The sequence below is a fragment of the Aspergillus tanneri genome, assembly GCF_003426965.1.
Source record: "Aspergillus tanneri strain NIH1004 chromosome Unknown AapTan_2_pilon_pilon_pilon, whole genome shotgun sequence".
NCBI lineage: Eukaryota > Fungi > Ascomycota > Eurotiomycetes > Eurotiales > Aspergillaceae > Aspergillus > Aspergillus tanneri.
The window spans coordinates 5,228,251-5,247,734 of record NW_022984629.1 but is presented as its reverse complement, the minus strand read 5'-3'; the positions used below and the strand labels follow the sequence as shown (position 1 = coordinate 5,247,734).

The 19,484-nt window shown below is 45.7% G+C and overlaps 5 protein-coding genes across 5 annotated transcripts; 1 reads left to right on the top strand and 4 right to left on the bottom strand.

The window, feature by feature from the left end:
- Positions 1-1,827: 1,827 nt before the first annotated feature.
- ATNIH1004_001655 (uncharacterized protein) lies at positions 1,828-2,572 on the bottom strand (the record flags this gene model as incomplete). The annotated part of the gene is made up of 2 exons (XM_033566354.1): positions 1,828-1,967; positions 2,398-2,572. 2 exons carry the CDS (start codon positions 2,570-2,572, stop codon positions 1,828-1,830), a joined length of 315 nt encoding a protein of 104 aa, XP_033432111.1.
- A 27-nt stretch (positions 2,573-2,599) lies between these two features.
- ATNIH1004_001654 (aromatic amino acid ammonia-lyase) lies at positions 2,600-3,596 on the bottom strand (the record flags this gene model as incomplete). Its single annotated transcript, XM_033566353.1, has 3 exons — positions 2,600-2,876; positions 2,957-3,157; positions 3,196-3,596. The coding sequence occupies 3 exons, from the start codon at positions 3,594-3,596 to the stop codon at positions 2,600-2,602; spliced, it is 879 nt and encodes a 292-aa protein (XP_033432110.1).
- Positions 3,597-3,800: 204 nt separating this feature from the next.
- Positions 3,801-4,706, bottom strand: ATNIH1004_001653 (uncharacterized protein; the record flags this gene model as incomplete). The annotated part of the gene is made up of 1 exon (XM_033566352.1): positions 3,801-4,706. The coding sequence occupies one exon, from the start codon at positions 4,704-4,706 to the stop codon at positions 3,801-3,803; it is 906 nt and encodes a 301-aa protein (XP_033432109.1).
- A 2,775-nt stretch (positions 4,707-7,481) lies between these two features.
- ATNIH1004_001652 (PSP1 family protein) lies at positions 7,482-9,214 on the bottom strand (the record flags this gene model as incomplete). Its single annotated transcript, XM_033566351.1, has 2 exons — positions 7,482-8,140; positions 8,224-9,214. The coding sequence occupies 2 exons, from the start codon at positions 9,212-9,214 to the stop codon at positions 7,482-7,484; spliced, it is 1,650 nt and encodes a 549-aa protein (XP_033432108.1).
- Positions 9,215-12,127: 2,913 nt separating this feature from the next.
- Positions 12,128-12,925, top strand: ATNIH1004_001651 (uncharacterized protein; the record flags this gene model as incomplete). Its single annotated transcript, XM_033566350.1, has 2 exons — positions 12,128-12,498; positions 12,556-12,925. 2 exons carry the CDS (start codon positions 12,128-12,130, stop codon positions 12,923-12,925), a joined length of 741 nt encoding a protein of 246 aa, XP_033432107.1.
- Between the last annotated feature and the right edge of the window lie 6,559 nt (positions 12,926-19,484).

Below are 19,484 nucleotides of genomic sequence, written 5' to 3'. Positions count from 1 at the left end.
ACCCTATCAAGTATGAGGGCAAATATTTTCAACCCTTTGGTAAGCTGCCAGGATTTAATGCGTCTGCATAGTTGTTTATGGATTTTTATAGGTGAATCTGCCATGAATGTTTCGGCGAAACCTGGTTCGAATATAATTGATGTCGACTGCAGCATAAGACTTTCACTCTGCTTGTCGTACATGAGTGATTGGACGAAGACTATATTACACCATGCACGCTGTGAGAACAAACGATACTGTATTTACTCTATTTTGCCAGGTATGACAGAGTAAAATAGCCTATTAACTACTCTCTCTGGACTGACTCGAGAAACTTAGATAAAATCCACTTACTTGTATAGTGTACTAATAAATGACTATACCTTACCTAGCTAGACGGCCACTATCTAACGCAAATAGAAGATAATGATCAAATATCCAAGCGAGCATTCCGGGACTTGAGGAACACCGTCAATTATAGAGTGACTATAGAGACATGCTAGATAGTTGGTAGGACATCAACACATATACCCATCAGACAATTTGATATTAATAATAGACCAGAGAGTACTCCTGCTAACATACAGCGTATAAAAGAAGTGTTTTCTCCTAACCCTATCCACCTTAGCAGGAGGCTCATAACAGAGAAACCATCTTCTCTTCTTGATTAATTGTCTGTAGAAGTCTGAAGATGGGGAAAGACTAAATTAGCCTTCTCCCTTTTAATGTGTAATGGTAGATCCCTACCTATGCCCTCTAGTCTATCCCTTTAGTGATGTGGGCAGCAGGCACCGATGCAGCACTGGTGCTTAACTTCACAGGCAATGTGGCTCGGGACAAATTTAAACCCTGGACGACAATCGTTGCAGTTATTTTCCTTGAGTCCGAAATTTTCGATCTTGTAGCAATCGTCCTTGCCGGCAATGGCACTGCTAAAGAGCGCTGCACTGACAAAGGAGAAGAAAAGAGTATTAAGTTGCATTGTGGAGGTAGTAGCGGGGAAAAATAGCGTGTAAAACTGGTGATAGTCAACAGAATGAATGTGGATAGTCCTGTAGTGATATTTGGACTCTCTAGGTACATGGCCCAGCTTTATATATCCTCAGCCCATGATGGGGAGTAAAGTTCACGTTACATTTTAAGAGCGCAGTGCTATGTGCCGGAAACGGACCAAGATAATCTAAAAGAACGGTTTGATTGTAACTGGATAGGTAATAGGAATGGTCTACAGACTTATTAAGCTCTAACCAACAGAGTTCAGATAGGGTTACATTGTGATGTTTTCGTCAAGAAAGTTGCATCCCAATTCCTTGCTATGGATGTTTGCAGCAGTGTAGCAGTATGAATTTCCAGGGCTACAGCGGGGAGCACTATCTCTGTGCTTAATAACTTTGGGCGCCATTAGGACTTTCTGTTGGTTGTTAGAGAGGAAGTGCGTTGCATGACCCCGTCATCTACGTTACACGATTCGCTTCGGGTGCGTATTTTTTTGGGTATTTGTCCACGTTTATCTTGCTAATTAGCATACTTCGGCACGCATAAAGCCCCATCATGGCCTAAATCGAAGAGAAATCCTGGTAAGGTTTATTAGCTATTTCGAACATAACTTACATATTAATACAAAGCTCCGCAAGTTTGGTTTCGATTAGTTAACAGCCCCAGCATTGATTGTACCGGCGACGGCATCTGCACGAAGCATTTAAATCATACAATCTGAATGGAAATTATTGATGTTATCTAATAAGCCCCTACCAACATCCCACCACCACTCCACGTGCCTCTCCCCTCCGAAGGGCTACATACACCTCACTGATCCTCGTCCCAATGCACTTCTCCTCCTCGCCCGGCTCATACGTCGGATGATCCACGATCCCCCGATGCAACGGCACCCGCAGCTGTCCTCGATGCCCGGCACAGATATGACGCGGTCATCGGGGCCGCGAGGAACCGCTCCCGCACCGAGGCGTAACTCTCCCGCAGGACCTTCGCTTTTAGACCTCTTGAGATAGCTAGGCCTTTTGCTCCTCGTGCACAAATCCCATTTGGGACTGATCTCAGTGCTTACAGCCTCTTCTCATTTATTCCAGAGGAATTGATTATCATGTTCTCAAAAAACACCAATAAATATGCAAGGACCAAAGGTACAGGAGAAACTGGTCGGGAATAGCATGATATTAAGGTGCTCTTTGCAATTCTCATATATACGGGGGTTCGTATCTCGCTAGTGATGAATTCTACTGGAGAGATAAGGAGCCAATTCATATGCCACGCAGGTTCATCGGATTAAAGCAATTCCAACAAATTAAGCGATTCTGTCATGTTCCTGATCCTGACTCTGAGGCGGTAAAAGAGGCTATAAAGCTTGATCTGAAGCCTAATCAGATGCGGTGGTATAGGCTTGAGCCCTCTGTTGCTTACTGGCCTGCCAGTCGGCCGCGGCCGACGCCTCCCCGTGGGCCAGCATCATCCCGACGGAGTAACTGGCCGTCAGAAGCGCGCGGTCACTCAGGTCCTGCATGCTGTTGCGCGCCCAGTTATGCATCAGCTGATCCCACGCCGCGGATTGCACGTCGGAGACTTGGTCGTCGGGCATGTCCGGGGAACAGGCTTCGGCCGTCAGTCAGTCGATGGACGCTCGAGCGGTGCTCTCGAATTCCTGGTGCAGAGCGCGGAGATCCAGTGCCTGACACAGCACGTACAGGTAGGTCGCCGCCATCAGCGAGAGCACCTCGACGGCGTCGGCCGTGTAGCGACAGGCGAGGAACGCCAGCGAGTTCAACGCCTGGTTGTGCATCTCGGCGGACTGCACGTGCTTACTCACCGGGTGGCTGAGATAGCCCAGTTCGGACAGATACGCCGCCATGTTGATGTCCACGCCCTTGAACGCGAAGGACAGGCTCGGGTCGTCGAAAAGAGGTTCGGCGGCAGTCCGTTGCTCAGCATCGGGTTGATCATCTCGGAGCATGGCGCGAAGAACATCTTGCCCAGCATCTGCAGCGCCCCCAGCGCCTTCTCCATGGCCGAGGTGACCGCCGCCGCCTGGAAGTTCCCCCCGTGGTGGATGCGCTGCTCCGTCGGGTCCAGCAGCGGGTTATCCGTCGTCCAATTCAGCTCGATCTCGACCTGCATGAGTGACAGCGCCAGGTTCTCGATCTGGGGCCGGGATGCGGGCGCGCGTCTGCGATGAACGGTTGGTAGTTGTGGCGCGTGCCGAACAATGCCTCGGTGCCCATGGCCGTCAACACCTGCGACAGCAGCAGCAGCTGGGTGGATTCGACCAGGACCAGACTGGCGGCGCCGGCGCTGAACGCGGTGCCGTTCAGCAGACCCAGCCCTTCCTTGGGGCCGTACTCCAACGGACTCAGTCCCAGTTCGCGCAGGGCCTCGTCGGCGGGCACGATTGACCCGTCGCGGTCCTTGTGCACGGAGATGTCCGGATTCCCTTCCACGGCGCCCGCGATATACGCCAAGGGAGTCAAATCACCCGAGGCTGAGATGCTGCCGCGCAGGGGCAAGATGGGGGTCATGCCGTGGGCCAGCAGCGTCAGGATGTGCTGCACGACCGCGGGGCGCACGGCCGAGTGGCCGCGCAGCAGCGAGTTGCAGCGGGTCAGCATGGCGGCGTTGACGACGGGGATGACTACGTGGTTGAATTGCTTTAATAATAAAGAGCGTAGAATTGTATACGTGGTTGGCTGCTCAGTCGTTGATTGCGTTCGTAAAAAAAATGTTCCACTCTTGGCCGATAAGAGGTTGCCAAACGCAAGAGATTCCTGGGTAATAGACAGGCTTGCCGGATCATCATTCGAAATTTTCATATGTTATGCCTGCATCGTCATTTGTTGAGCATCAGCGCCAGCCGCACTATTTCTGCCAGAGCCATTTCGACCAGAAGAAATAAAATTATACCCAAGAAAACTGGACGACAATTGTTCCGGGTTGGAAGTTGGACTCCTGGCGATCTGGACCAAACTACCAAGAATGGAATATTCCAGTTTGAACTTGACGCTATATGCTACCGGCTTGAACATCACTTGGAGAGCGTAGTACCCGGCATACTCAGTGCCCACGACTGCCACGTCCAGAACGAGGATAATAATATTGATGATAAGTAGTTGGAGAAGGATACCACGATGAAATCGATCGGGCCGAAGACGGAGCATCTTAGTCGTCTCCCACACATATACGGCTGAAATAATGAATTCCTGAACCGCAAAACCCACGAGCTGGATACGTTCCATGACGTTATACCCCGCGGCGAAATGGTTCGGATGAGATGGCCGGGATGACAGAGACCCAAATAATAGAACAGTAGTGGGAATATGGAAAAGGATAGCGTTAACGATAATCATTATAAGAATGGCGCGAAGCAGTTTTGGTGATTGCAGGATAAGATGTAGTCGCGACCATAGCACAAATGAATGGCCAGTTACCATACAATACCAGCTCACAATGATCAGAGTAACGGCAATATATGGAGAAATGCCCAGGGAGAAAAGAAAGAAGATAAAGCCTAGGCCGTGTGGGATGAGGCTAGAGGAGGCGATCAGCAAACTCCAAAAGTAGGTGCTCCGGTATCGCTTAAAGGTAGTTAGGCAAAGTATCACCAACTCAATAGCGTTGTACCAGACAATGGCAGCAAAGGCGGAAATGACATATTTCTGGACCTGATCAAGAGTAGAGCTTAACAGAATGACGGCGTCGGCAGGACTTTCGGCGGGAGACATGGGAAAAATATATATCTGGAATATGTTAAATTCAATATATGCTTGTACATGGCTAAGGCATGGGAGCTGGTGCACATATAAAAATGGTCCTCAAGACGGAAGTTGGGGTAGGAAAAACGGGGGGGCCAGGTAAAATTAGGCAGCGGCTACGCCGTTGCTATGTTGGCCAGTGATATTTCGCTGTTGCACTGATATTCACATAATTATAGTCGCAGTGGACGTTGGCTGCTGTTGATAAATGTATTTCTACATGAGAAATTATGCGGGAAGCAAGAAAAAAAGAGTGGGTTCACTGGGTGATAAGCTGGCTACTGTACTTAGTTAAGGTTTAGCCTGTTTCCAGCTCGGAGGGAGTGGCAACGTTGGGTGGGTCACGACTGTTACCCAACGGCAATTCCGTCGATTCCGCAAGGAAGACATTGAAGCGATAGAACAAAACATTCCAGGCTCTCCAAAATAACGCATCAGCATCTATTTACAACCTTTTCTCTGACTTTGGTATCCCTACTCTTCATGCTCAGACATGGATTACTGGGACATCTGTCAAAAACAATGGCCTACGTTAGACGAAGTGCTAGCAGATACAGCAGAGTGGCCCTATTCTCTCAGAGAGTTTACTACCTATCTCTCCCAAAACCACTGTCTTGAAAATCTAGAATTTATCAGAGACGCCAAACGGTTCCAGGAAATATATAGGAACTCGTCAGCTAGAGAAACCTCATCTGCAGAATATCAGCAGCTTCGAGAGCTCTGGGAACGTCTCTTGGCTTCCTTTATTTTCCCTGGTGCCACCCGTGAAGTCAATCTGCCCTGTTCATTACGAGACAACCTACTTCAGCGTTTGGATACTGTATCTTTCCATCCCAACACTCTCCGCACACTCGACGTTGCTGTGGAATACATACATCAGTTAACAGAAGAGTCGATATTTATTCCTTTTCTTCAGTTTCAATCAAGTCGGAATCGTTTTCTGGCCGATACTTAGCCTGATGCCAATAATGAACCACTTTAACCTCAGACTCAGCATCAGCAAAGCCCTGGTTATCCTCTTAGTGAGAGAACCTACTCAAACTGTCTTTGTCAAACAATAGATCGACTGCCGCCCGAGAAATCGTTCCCACTGTCCACCTAACATTGACTCGGAGAATTAATGGCTCCAAAGTTGTCTCACTAGGTCCAACAACTGGCATGTTGCCTTTTTTCGACTTGAGCCTCTTCTGTTGGATTTATTCCGTGTCTTCAGCAACCGAAACCACAGGAAGCATGTGGTCAGTCTCACAAATGAGTTCTCTCAAGAGCTCGGCCGATCATGGTGACGTGGCCTATATAACCAGGCCTTCTCGAATCTTTCCGCTCCACGACGAACAAACACGCTGGAATTCGACGTTCCTAATGCTCCAGAGGGTGCGCAGATTGCGGAATTGCATTGATAAATATTGCAGTGACCATGACTACTCGCAATTCAGCATCACCGACGAGGGATGGCGGCAGATTGATTAACTCCTGCAATTGACGAAGCCGTTCTTTCAATTCACCATATTGTTGACAATCAATCACTGGGGCGTGCATCCGTGCGATAGTTGCTGTTATCTAGAGGAAGCCTGAATTATTGTATCTTCTCATCTATAAACTTGAGGATCTATATACATAATGAATGCCGAATTAATATCCTATTAATCTGTTTTAAGCAGATAATAACCAGTACTTGAAGCGCCTCTATCGGGTCGAGCCTTGATTCACAACAGTATTAATCAACAATTCACCTTGTTATAATTCCTCGTGTTTACAGAAGAGAAGAACAACCTATCTTCTGCATTACAACAGGTTATGAGCCTGGAAGAAAAATGCCTCTCAGGTAATTTCTCAAGTTGCTCAGTCTAAGACCTCTTGGCCAAGCCTCACCACAATAGACTCACCACAATAAACTCACCACACCGCTCGCCATGCGAGCTTGTCCTCCGACAGTATGGTCGCAGGCATTGGACCACACTCAGGAAGCAGTAATTATGCGGAAATCTAGATAAAAGGCCCCATAGCAAATATAATATTAATAGCAGAGCGACCAGCTCGGGAATCAGTTCACCCACTCTCTTACTTCCCTTGAGCTAACGTAGACTCAAGTCAGACTAACAATTAATCCAGGCCTTAAGGAGTAACCAGGATATCCCAACTTCATCTCTGTTGTGGAATTCAGGGGAAGTGATGCGCAGGGAGCTATTCAATCAGCTACAGGCCAACTAGCCTAAATAGGAAGTAGATGTCATTCGGTGGAAACACCAGGAATCGCAGTATCTCAACCAATTGAGCCTACTAAGCGGTTCCCTATATTCTCATTGAGGTATTCAATAACTAAAGGATTGAGGGGTAGAATGGATAACATCTCAATGTAGGTGTTCGGAGATGAGAGAAAGGGTTGGGCTTGCGGGTCAGTGTCGCGTAGCAATTCCAAAGGGTCGGTAATAGTATCTGTCCCAGCAGAATCTACGCCGTCTCGAGCGGGGTTATATGCCCTACTCCCATGTTGATAAGGGTGATCAATGTGTTTTCTGGCTATATCTCAGAGGATCTGGGGATTGCAGGCCAGCAGATGGAGATGTGACGAATGAGGCTGGATTGATTGCTGACATCCAGATTCGAGTTTTGTAGATCTTATAAAGATCAGTCACAAGCGCACTGAAATTGATGTATGAATCCGCAAAATAATAGAACGTTAGCTTTTTCCAGTCCCTAGGAAAAAAAATCAGTTAGCACACATCAATGTGATTCACATCATTTTCAAGGCGATATGCACATTTGGAATTCAGCACCTAGTATCTCCATATTGAGCCGATGTTCTGCGACCTTCTGCTGGCAAAGCTGTTTAGCCTTCATCTCATTCCCTTCTTTATCGCGCAATTTCAGGATTTCATGGTTTTGGGCAAGCCGTTTTATTAATTTAGGCTTCGTTTCAGCAGCAGACTCCTGGACCCCATAGGACCCATGAGAGCGCATACCACCGATATCACTCTGACCTTTCAGTCCAGATACACTCCGAAAAGTATTCACTAAATTCGCTGCAGCACTCTGCCCTTGCCTAGAGAACATCATCAAACATTTGTAGTGGTATTCTGCGTACTGCTGTTTCAGCTCTTGAGCTTTTTGCATAGAAACGTTAGCTTGCTGAATGGTCCCAAGATCCGTTCCACGGTCCGCTTCAACAATGACCGGGTCTCCACTTTTCACCTGAAGGCCAGTATCGTCTTGAATGGAGAAAATGTCTACACGGTGATACTTAAAAGTTACAATATAGAAGAGTTGATTCTGGTGCGGATACATCAGGCCCGATTGGTGACGGCCATCGGTGTTTGGCATTGTACAAGCTGAGTAGCGAGACATGGGAATCGCTGACGGGCCGTTGGCAGCATGAAGAGCTTGGTTACGAGCAAAATAGGACTCTGCAAATCGATGAACTCGTTAATACCCCGCCTCCATTTCTTGTCCCCTTGGGGAGGGTCCGTGTGAAGAATGTGATACTCACGGTTTTGGCCTTGTGCACTTGACACAAGGTCTTCACCGATACCCCTATAGATATCTTCCTGGTCTCCTACCGTGATCCTTGACGAGTCAGCAGAGTTATAAATATGTTGAATAGGGATATCCGCGAACGAGTGCCGCCGACTGAGAGAAATATCATACGTGTTTCCGAAGCCATGAGAAATATCCCAATGAGCCTTTTTGACATTCTCCAGAGTTCGGGTTTCCACGGAGGCGAATGCTGGAAACTGTTTCTCCTGGTTGGCGGGGTGTTCGGAATAGCTCCTTCTGCCGGCATTGCTTTGAATCTGGCTGTAGCCAGGAATATCTCCCACCTCGTCCAGGTCCTCTACTGGAAGACCCACCGGAACACTTCCTTGGGTATGATGAGGATTGTGAATGCCAGTTCCAATTGCATATCGGCTAGTTGCCAGTGCAGAAGACATTGCATAACCTCTGAAGCTGCTGTCCATCTGCCCCACAGCATGGCGTAAATATGCATTCTCTCTAGAAAGTTGTTCTATGGTGCGGGCTTGGGTTGGGGTGTAATTGCCGAAACCCCCATCAGAACTGTTAGGACTCCCCTTATCGCCTGTATCTTCGCAAACACGGACAACAGTTGCGGTGTCATAGCCCAGTTCTTCCAGTAAAGTAGGACGTGATGCCCAGCGCTGCAGCACAGAAAACTGACCATCACCGCGAGAGTGAGCGCCGGAGTATGAAGCATCTGACTTGCTGGCCATCAGACTCGGGTACTCTGGATCCAGCAGTCCAACTGAGATACAGCGGGTATGTTTAGCCACAGGGGCAAGTATGGTAGCTTCTGGGAGGTGCGCATGTTCTCGATCATCATCTAAGGATGCCAACGCTTCTAAATCACGGATCGAGCAGCAAACATCAGGATTGGATTTCTCCAGCCGAGTTGATATGTTACTGGTTGGTGTAGAAGTGCTAGGGTTTAGTGCTTGGAGAGGTTTACGAGGTTGTGCAGCCATAGTGTTGTCGATATTGACCCGAAGTTAGTTGATAGAAAGCGAGATGTGAAGGCTTTCTAACAAAGGCATGTATGGCGAAATACTAATGGTAAACGACTCGGCCAGTCATTAAATTACCAGTCATGGTAGTAAGAACAATGGACGCACTGTCATTGGCGAGGCCACCTTAATTTTCACTGTCAAAAATTCAAATATGGGAAACGAGAAGAAATCCCAAGGTAGAGCTCTAGAACGCTCACCTGTATGGGCTAACGCCAGCGGGTTAGGCAGTAGCAGTTCGAACCCACTCGAACACAAATGTAAGGATCATGGAGACGGTATGTATGTAAAGAACGCCCAAAACAGCGGATCATTGATTCGTCAATAGCAACAGAGTCCGAAGGCTTGTAATATTGAGTACAGGCCTGGCGGAATCGGCCTACTAATGGCTCTACTTTGTGCCACCATAGAGAATCTAGGATAGCTTCATCATATAATGCTTCGTCCTCAGAGTCTGCAGGCTCAAAAGCATTCACACGCGGGTCGGATATATGAAGAAATCGCTGGATTTGCTCAAACCGGGTTTGTGAAATATTCTCCTGGAGCCATTTAAAGACAACTTCACCTGGCCGCCAAAAAGAATCCACTGGCAATCCTCCCCAGGCGCCCATATACAAAATTGCCGCAAAAAAGGTCTTAATATCCCCAGGAATTGTAGGCTTCCATGGGCGACCTCTATGTCCAGCATTGTGCAGCTCAGCATAGAGATTTGTATGCTTTGATATTATAGTATAAAGATCTTCAGGGGATAAAAAAGACAGAATAATTCATAAGGGTTCTATACCAACACCAGGCGGTAAAATAGGCTGTGGAGAGAGACGTCCTTTCATAATCAATGGCTCGAATATCACATTTTTCTGGAGAAGGCCACTGGGCAAGTAAATCTGGCACTTCGTCAATCTTTGGTTTCTTTGTTTCTCTAGCTTCCTTGGTGGGCATTTTCTCTTTGGCGCACGTGAGGTCTGTGAGGTCTGGGATTCCATAGTCAGTGTTGCACAGTAAGATAGAGGGCAGAGTAGAGAGCATACTGGGGAGCGCGTAGTAGAGCGCGTAGTAAAGCGCGTAGTAGAGTATTTAGTAAAACATGTAGTATCTGATAGATCAGAAAGTAAGAAAGTGCGTGAGTATATTGGGAAATGAAGCCAATGGGCACTTATGTCAGCAAGCGGTGAGAATACTGACCAGTCAGAGAGTAGTATATTAATTACCGCTAAAAGGCAGCAAACCTACAGGTTAGGGGATAGTGCCACGTTGTCTTGATGAGAATCCCTAGATGCTTTTTCATGAATCTGGGAGAGTCTCCAGGTTTTGTGGAAAGAGTACCTAGTACTCAGAGTCATGCTCTTGCTTCGGCAATGAGATACATTTTATATGTTTCTGGGATTTCTTATTTTCATAATGAAATATGTTGTTCACTGTTTGTTGTGCATTGATCTTATTACTGTTATTTGTTAGCTTCTACTTTACTAGTATTAAACTGCGTTATATATCTTTAGTTCTGTACACCATCAATCAATTGGAGAAAGAGCAAGCGGTAAATCAACTTCTTTTGCCCCTTTTTTCCATGTAGGTGGGGTAGCTAAAAATTAAACTGAGGCAACATTATGCCAATAAAGAAAAATATAGTATTATGCCTGAATTGGCGTTATGGCGCCTTTTTAGTGCAGAGGTGCTGTTGACACATTGTCAGAGCTATCTACGACAGTGATCTTTCCAATTTTCAGGGATTTGTATTGCTGCATGTGACAACGCGAGCATTTAGTCATTATCTATCACTGATGGTGCCGACCTTGTATCAAGGACGACAAACTCACAAGCTCCACCCTCTCTGCTGTCCCGGCTAGATTTTTGCCTACGCGATGAAAACCATGACGATTATATTAATAGAATGTGTCAGAGTCAACTGCACCATAGGAAAGTATGGCTATTAGACACAGGCAATCAAAACTATGACACAGCCCCACAAAATTTGATAATAAAATTCGACGTCCCTTGGCTTTCTGTCCAAGCAGCCCTGCCTGAGGCAGTCTTCGCTGAATGAGGGGAGCGAGGGGCCAGTTGATAAGGTAATGATCTGCATCCTAGGTGGTTGCCTAGTGTGCGGGGTTCACACCCCCCAAGTACTTAACCTCTTTCCTGTATTCTAGAGAGAGAGAGTCAACCATCCAAAGAAGTATGGTAGTTGTCGTGGTCCAGGGTATCAATGATATATCGATCCCTACATTAGGCAACTGGTTGCGCACAGCTGTTCGATGAGCTTACTGCCTTCTTCCTCCCCGAGTCACACCACCAGTCATTGACGTTTGGAGCGGCCAGAAATACTTTGCCGTATTGACATGGTTGGAGCGAGAGCATCGGCGATGTCATGCATATGCGCTACACTCATTGGGCCTAGTGTTCCATGGTCATACAAAGAGGATGGACCAATGGTAGGCAGCAGACGGAGGGTTCTACGCTGTCAACAGTCGGACTATTCATGCTCTAATGCAGCCTCGTCTCACTCACATCAACAACAGCCACCCACCCTAGTCGTTTAATACCATGTTGGACTCATGAAATTAGCTGCGGGGAGGACAGGAGGTATTGTAACGTTCAGATAGGCTCTAAAATGATGATGACTTTCATTTATCCCGATACTTCACTGTACGTGATATGCAGGCAAGGGTTATTTCTCTCCAGTTTAGTCAATTTTTGCTTGTAATGGCCGCGAAGGGTTCTGCATATTATTATTCTAGGCTTATTCTGTAGCCGAGCCTCGTAGCAACCCCAGGGCCTCTTTTTGTAGATTTTCCTCCTAATCTCATTGTCTCTTCCCCCTTCTCCTCCCGCTTACGATTGTTATATTTTGAGGTCATCCCTCACCTATCCACCATCATGGCATCCGAAGCGCGTCCATTCGGATGGGCTCTGCGCAAGAATGGTTCCTGCTTGGCACATCTCGAGGTCGACTGCGGAATAACGGTAAATCCGTTTCGCGTCTGCTGTCCAAGCGGCTCCTTCTGCTTGCACGATAAAAATGTCGCCTGTTGCCCGTCCGAACCTAAGTGCCATGGTGCGCTCGAGGCCAAGCCATTTTGTGCCAATAGCACCTGGGATCTATATTACAATGGCGGCTACTTTTGCTGCGAGCAGGGAGCCACAGCATTCGCGAAGGAGGGTGGCGGATCCGATGGGTGTGCTATTCCCGGGTATCATCTGCAGTCGGGGGAGCAAAAAGTGCCAATAATTGCTTCTGCTTCAGGCAAGTCATCGACTGCTACTCAAGAAATATTTGACATGCATTTACATCACTGACTGTCTAGTCTTTGTTTAACAGCATCGAGCTCGACGATACCAACCCCAACATCCACCTCCACTCCCACATTCCACTCATCGGGCACAGATGCCCCTACGCAGGCGACAAGCAAATCGTCAAATACAAGCACAGGAGCCATTGCTGGGGGTGTCGTTGGCGGAGTGGTAGGCGCCGCGATTATTGCGGGCTTATTATGGTTCTTAATCCGTCGATCACGACGTAAACAACAAACACCTAAATTTCAAACTCAACTAAAACCAATGCAACTCTGGCAGCAGCCATGGCAGCATTATCAAACCCGACCCGAGCTGGACAGCAACCGTGTGGTAGAATTAGAAAACAGCCGGAGCAGCCAACCACAGGTGGAGCTACCATAAGTTGTTAGAATCAAGACTAACTGGCATTCAATATCCGACGCCATCCTTAAAAATACAACTCCGGATGATTTTGGCAAGGGCTTAAATATACCACTGTAAGTCACTGTAAGTTAGATATCTATCTCGGTTGTAAGCTCAAGGTGGGAGTTGCAGGTGACTGAGTCAGGAGCTGGGTCACAAAGGGGATGCAGGGATATATGTGGTGAGAGTAGCTCGATTTGTAAAAGCTGTTGCAGCCAAGTGTGGATTGGAAAATTACGTAGGAAATGGATTTATGCTCTACTTTTAGGTTTCACGATCATTCTGGTACATGTTAGATTTTATGGGATATTGGTATGGAGGTGAGAATTGAATGTATTCAGAAGGATTGTCAGCCCAACCCCTCTATGAGGAGTATTGGGTATATATATTCACATGATGTCCCAATATGGACTAGCTTTATTCTGACACACCCCCTCAGGTTCCAAAATATCCTTTAAACCTGAACTTGAAGCTATTCCCATATTTATTCTCTACACAGAATATTATTAATTTCATCAAAATGTCGATGATTTTCATCTTCCCCTTTTGTCCTCTGCCTAGATATGTTAACTAGACCAAGCTGCTTTACAAATAGTTCGAATTTCTCCCTAGAAAGCGCCTTGGTGAGTCCATCTGCAACATCTTGTTGGTAGGGCAATATTTAATTTAGATCCCTCCTGACTCTGCCTCTTGCCTTAGCAAGTGATCATGGATGTCCACATGACGAAGCCGTGTTTGCAGTGTTAATATCCTTATTAACAAGTTAGATTGTCTGCATATTATTATATTAAATATAAACTTGATGATCATCCAGGTAAGTTGAATCCTTTAAAGTCTCTATAAACATCCCTTCCCTAGCTGCTTGAGACAATGCTAATAGCTCTGCTTCAGTTGTAGATGTTGTCACGGTTGCCTGCTTATTCGCTTTCCATCCCACGGTGCCTCCGAATAGTTGAATAATATATCCTTGCGAACTTCTTCTATCCTTGTTGTCTGCAAAGGATGCATCACTGTACAGGATATAATTATCTCCACCCCCCAGCTGCAGAGCTAGGTCTTGAGTCCTTTTTAGGTACTTAAGCACCTGATCTGCTGCTTTGTGGTGTTCCGGACTTGGGTTGGTAAGGAATTGGGATAGCTTTGATACTGCAAAAGCTATATCTGGACGAGTCACAACTGCAGCATACATTAAGGATCCAATCTTTCGTTGATATTGGTGGATGCTTCGATAGCTTGCTATCTCTGCATATAAATACATTCCTTTTGGAGACATGGGAATAGTATTGGATGGCTCTGATTCTGAAAGGTTAGCAATTTTATCTATATAAGAGGACTGACTTAGCCATATTAGATGCTTTATTCTGTCTCGGATAATCTCTATTCCTAGAAACCACTGCAATTCTCCGCCACCAGTCATTTTATACTGGTTCTTCAGCTTTTGGACTATATCCTGCACTATTTCTGTGCGGTTCTTTCTGTAGGCGAATACCACGTCATCTACATAGAAGAACACTAGGATATCTCCTTTAGCTAAGCAGCAGGGTTCATGCGGAATAGGTTCAAATCCTTGATCTTGAAGACTTTGCTTAAATAGTCTTTGCCACAATAGCGGGGACTGTCTCAAGCCGAATAAAGCTTTTCTTAGCTTCAGCACTCTTCCAGGTATTCTGTAACCTGGGGGCATTCGCATGAAAACAGTTTCATCGATATCTGCGTTGACAAAAGCATTGGTAACATCATATTGGACCAGTTCTAGATCAAATCTAGCCGCAATTGACATCAAAACTCTGAACGATCTGACTGCTAATGTTGCTGCATATAGATCATCAGTTCGATCCTTTTGTTGGTCACCGCGTACAACCAGCCGAGCTTTGCACTTTTGGAATCTGCCGTGCTTGTCGAATTTATAGATATACACCCATTTGCAATCAAGAATCTGCTTCCCATAGCAAATAGATTTTCCCATCTCTTCCCAGGTCCTCATATCTCTATGACCTTTGAGATGATCCTCCTCTGCTTGCTTAAATAGAGATCCTAGTGGATGATCTTCCAGGTCTCTATGCCATACTGGTTCTGGAGGCAAATTCCGACGGTGCACTTTGGATTTCGATAGTCCTCCTGGTTGTTTTATTAGGCGTTCAAGAGTTGCTTTGTTGATAATTTGATCTCCGAGTTTCCGAATAGGTTGTACAAGCCTTCCAGCTAGGAATGTTGCCTTCCACGTCCGCAGATGTCTTGATATTTTCGGAGTTGGTAATTGGCTAGGGTCTTCGCCCATTGCTGATGCAAATAATGACGCTGGATTAAAAGAAGCTTCTGGTGTTTCCGGAGGTGTTGGATAAGTATCTTGCTCCTTTTGTTGATCCTCTGTAATATGTGCAAGATAATCAACTGAATCAAAATGTCCAGTAGGCAAAGAATCCTCTGCCATCTCCATTGGCAAGCTTTGAACCTCAATATCCTTCACCATTTGATCAAACTCCTTCAGGGGAACTTGTCGAAATTCATCCTGCAATGGTGGCTAAGGTCTTAGCTATGTCACCAGAGAATTGTTCTTCTTCATTAAAAATCACATCCCTTGTCCGAATGACTTTATTTAACCGAGGCAACCAGATTCGATAGATATTAGTGGAGTCATATCCAACTAGATATCCTATCCATGCCTTTGGATTAAATCTCTGCAGTCTTTTCTCCTTTTTCTGAGCTTCAGGAGTCATTGCAAAGGCCTTGCACCCATAAACTTTTAGGTGTGCTTGCTGAGGTTTCTATCCTCCACCACAACACCTTCGCTGTGTGCAATATAGGTATGGAACCTATCAACAGGAGTTTTCCAATTGGCTTGATAATAAGGTGTTCGGTTAATAGGTAAACTGCTGCTCGTACCACTTCTGGCCATAGAAAAGCAGGTAGTTTAGCACCTTCCCGCATTGCTCTAGCCTTATCCTTTATTACACCCCCTGAGCGTTCTGCACCTCCATTTTGCGATTGTGTATTAGGCGCAGAAGGCTCAACCTTGATGCCTTTAGCAAGGATATAGTGGTAGACTTGAAGCTTTCTGGTAACTATCTCATTATCACACTCAATTACCTTTGGCACGACGTTGTACTGATGCTTTAGAGTCTTAAATAGATCCTCTAATGCCTTGATAATTGCCTCTGCAGTGCGACTTTGAAAATAGTAATCCCAGATAATGCCAGACCATCTATCTGTCACCAACATAAGGCTTTTAAAGTCTTGATATCCTTGTTCAAAGTCATGAAAGTCAATTGCCAGTTGCAGTCCAGGTCCTTCTTTTATTCCTCGGGGAAAACGTTGTATTTGACGCTTTATTTTGGCTATTCCGCAAGCATCGCATTCCACTGTCGTCGGACCCCGGATCCTAGCACCTTTTGAAGCATTAACTAGGTGCTCTATTGCTTGCGGTCCTGGGTGCCCCAGGCGGAGATGCCACTTTTGAGCATCTGCTCGCACTGACTTCGAACTCTGATATAAAGATCTGGTAGCGAATGTTGCATGTGTTGATACCGGGATATATTCAAGAACAAATTGACCATGTCGATCCTCCAGATAAGCGATTGGAAACCCCTTTATAGTGCGAACAACATTCTGACCTGGTTGATTATCCCACCATAGATTCATTCGATGAAGCTGTCTTAATGACACTAGATTGCATGCCATACCGGGACAGTACGCAACATCATAAAGGCACAGTTTTGTTTTCCGTTCTTTCGAGTTAATATTAATGCTGACATTGCCGTATCCTTTGATAGAGACTTTTGAATCTCCTGCCCACACAAAATCTCCGGGTACCGCTGGCTGATATCGATCGAATCGAGAGAACTGGTTGAATATATGGATAGTCGTGCCGGAGTCAAGGATCGCAGAGTTCTTGAGAGGATATGTGGACGGAAGCAAGACAAAAGAAGCAGATATTCTCCCTACTTCTTTACCCAAAAAAGGAAGGAGATACTGGTTTTTCTTCTAGTCATTCTTGAGCTTTTCTTCTCTCTTCTTCCACCTTCTTTGCAAATTCCTTATCATCCTTTAAATTAAGATCTACCAACCTTCTGACAATTGAACTCTCCCGGAATCCTTCGGGGGCCTTTTGAGAGAATAGATAAAAACAGTCCTTCCAGTCATGTCTCTGACCACATGCCTTACATTGAGGTGCTCGGTAGGAATTGAACCTACTTCTATTGCTAACCCTCTGAGCTGCTCGGTGGGAATTGAACCCACTTCTATCGCTATCGCTCTTTCGTTTTTGGCCTTGTTTATTGGTAGGTACGGGTTCCTCCTCGCTGTCATTATCACCACGGGAATCATCCTCTTTTGCGGCAAAAGTAGGACCAAATGATCCCTTAGCTATTTTAGCTAACGAAGCATTTGGTATCCTACTTAGACTATCGCGGAAGTCCTGCGAAACCTTTCGAAATGACAGATCTCCTGTTTTTATCTTTTCCTCTTGAGCAATCCAATAGGATTCTACCCAGACAGGATTTAGGGGTCGTACAACTCCCAGAAAGTCTTTGATCCACTGTTTTGGAAAGCTAGCTACCGGTAGCTTTGCCTTAGTTGCCTTTTGCATGGCATTCTCCCAGTTGTTGAGCCAGCTGAGTATATCTTTCTGCTTAGGAGTCTTTAAAGCCTTTTGATATAACTCCATAGCAAGATCCTGGATTCTACTCTTATCTATACCAACATTCTTTTGCAAGTTGTCATACCATTCCTTCAAGGGTTCGGATGGATCGCAGGTAACTGTATAGATATGCGGTGAGACGGTCTTTTGCATCCATTCCCTTACTTTATTCAGATCCATTTGTTGCTTATTATATTGTTCTAGCCTCGTTCGGTAGATGGTCCAAGCAAGCTGATAGTCTGCATGGGATGTGGTAGAGGAACTCCTAGTGCTTCCAGCTGGTGGTATATCATCATCATTTGGTTCAAAAGGAAGCTCCCGTTCCACCTTATCACCGGTGATGATATCCCATATATTCTTGCCTCTAGCTAGACCTTCGAATTGGATCTGCCAGTCTTCCCAGTCATCCTGAGAGGTCAGACGAACAGTAGTGTCTTGAATGGTTGACATCGTGGAATAGGGTTAATATAGATATAGATGTATATCTATATATATATGAGTGCTCTTTTATAACAAATGAGACTCTTAATTGTTAGATTTTATGGGATATTGGTATGGAGGTGAGAATTGAATGTATTCAGAAGGATTGTCAGCCCAACCCCTCTATGAGGAGTATTGGGTATATATATTCACATGATGTCCCAATATGGACTAGCTTTATTCTGACAGTACACCAAATTTAGTGTCCGCATACTGCTGATGGAAGAAAGCCCCACCTGCGTCCACCGACGAGGAAGGAAACTGGACAGTAGAGTAGATAATTGAGCGGAATTGTAAACTAGGTGAACAAAGTGGTGACGATACTGTATTAAATAGTGCCAGATCCAACGCTCGATCAGCAAGATTAACAGGAACTACCGGAGACGCAGTTTTAGACGGAATTGGAGTAATCAGTGTTAATGCGGAGACAGCCAGAGTTGACACAACTTCAGAAGTAATTCAGCCGAGACCAGTGCGTCAAGCAGGACTTAATTTGGATAAGGCCAATATTATTAAACGGCCACTGAATCGGAAGCCATCCAGTCGGAGATCAGAAACATATTTAACGCAAACTTGAGGGAGCTGAAAATATTCCCGGATGCTTAGCAGCATTTGTAGTGGCATTGAACGAGCTGATATTATTTTAAGATATGCTGCCCCTGCTGCTGAAGAATTGTAAAGAAATGCTCACTCACCCGCACCGTGATGATTCTATGAAGCTGCAACGATAGAGTATCGAGGAGTAGAGTCACAAGGGATATGGAGAACAGTTTAAAGATCAGCAAATGTACAACTAATACCAGTGATTGGGTGTTCACCTAGTTTGCCGCCAATGGGTACCGTACCAAGTACAAGGCATGACTTTGTGCAGGAGGTAATTTGCAGCAATTAACATTACAGGACCATATGCACCAACATTGGCAGCACATGTGTTTTAAATGCGCATGGCAATTGCAGCAGCGTTTGATCTAGAATCCAAGCAATGGGATGCTATTAACGATTTCATTCACAGCTTGCTAGATGACAGTCCATATTGAGCTTTCTCAACGTTTTAAGCAGGAAGGATAGTGTTAGTTGTTCTAGGGTATTGTATGAGTCGTAGAGAGAGCCACAATTATGGCGGCAGGAATTCTGCAAGACAACGAGTAAGCTTGAACTTAAGCAGATCTCAGAAGGACCATGTTTGCTTTGAAATGTCTATGCAGCTATTCTTTTCTTTATTAATGTTATAGTTACTCCCTTTCGGAAGGAGTACAGACATAGGGTACTGGAACCAAAAGAAGCGATTATGCGGCAGTATCGGATGCGAGACCTCAGAGAGATTAGTCCGTTCTTAGCAATGCGAGAGATCCAAGTCAGGAAACCCAGAAACTTTGGCAATGCCACGATTTATATATCGAGAAGATTGCCTATTGATACCAC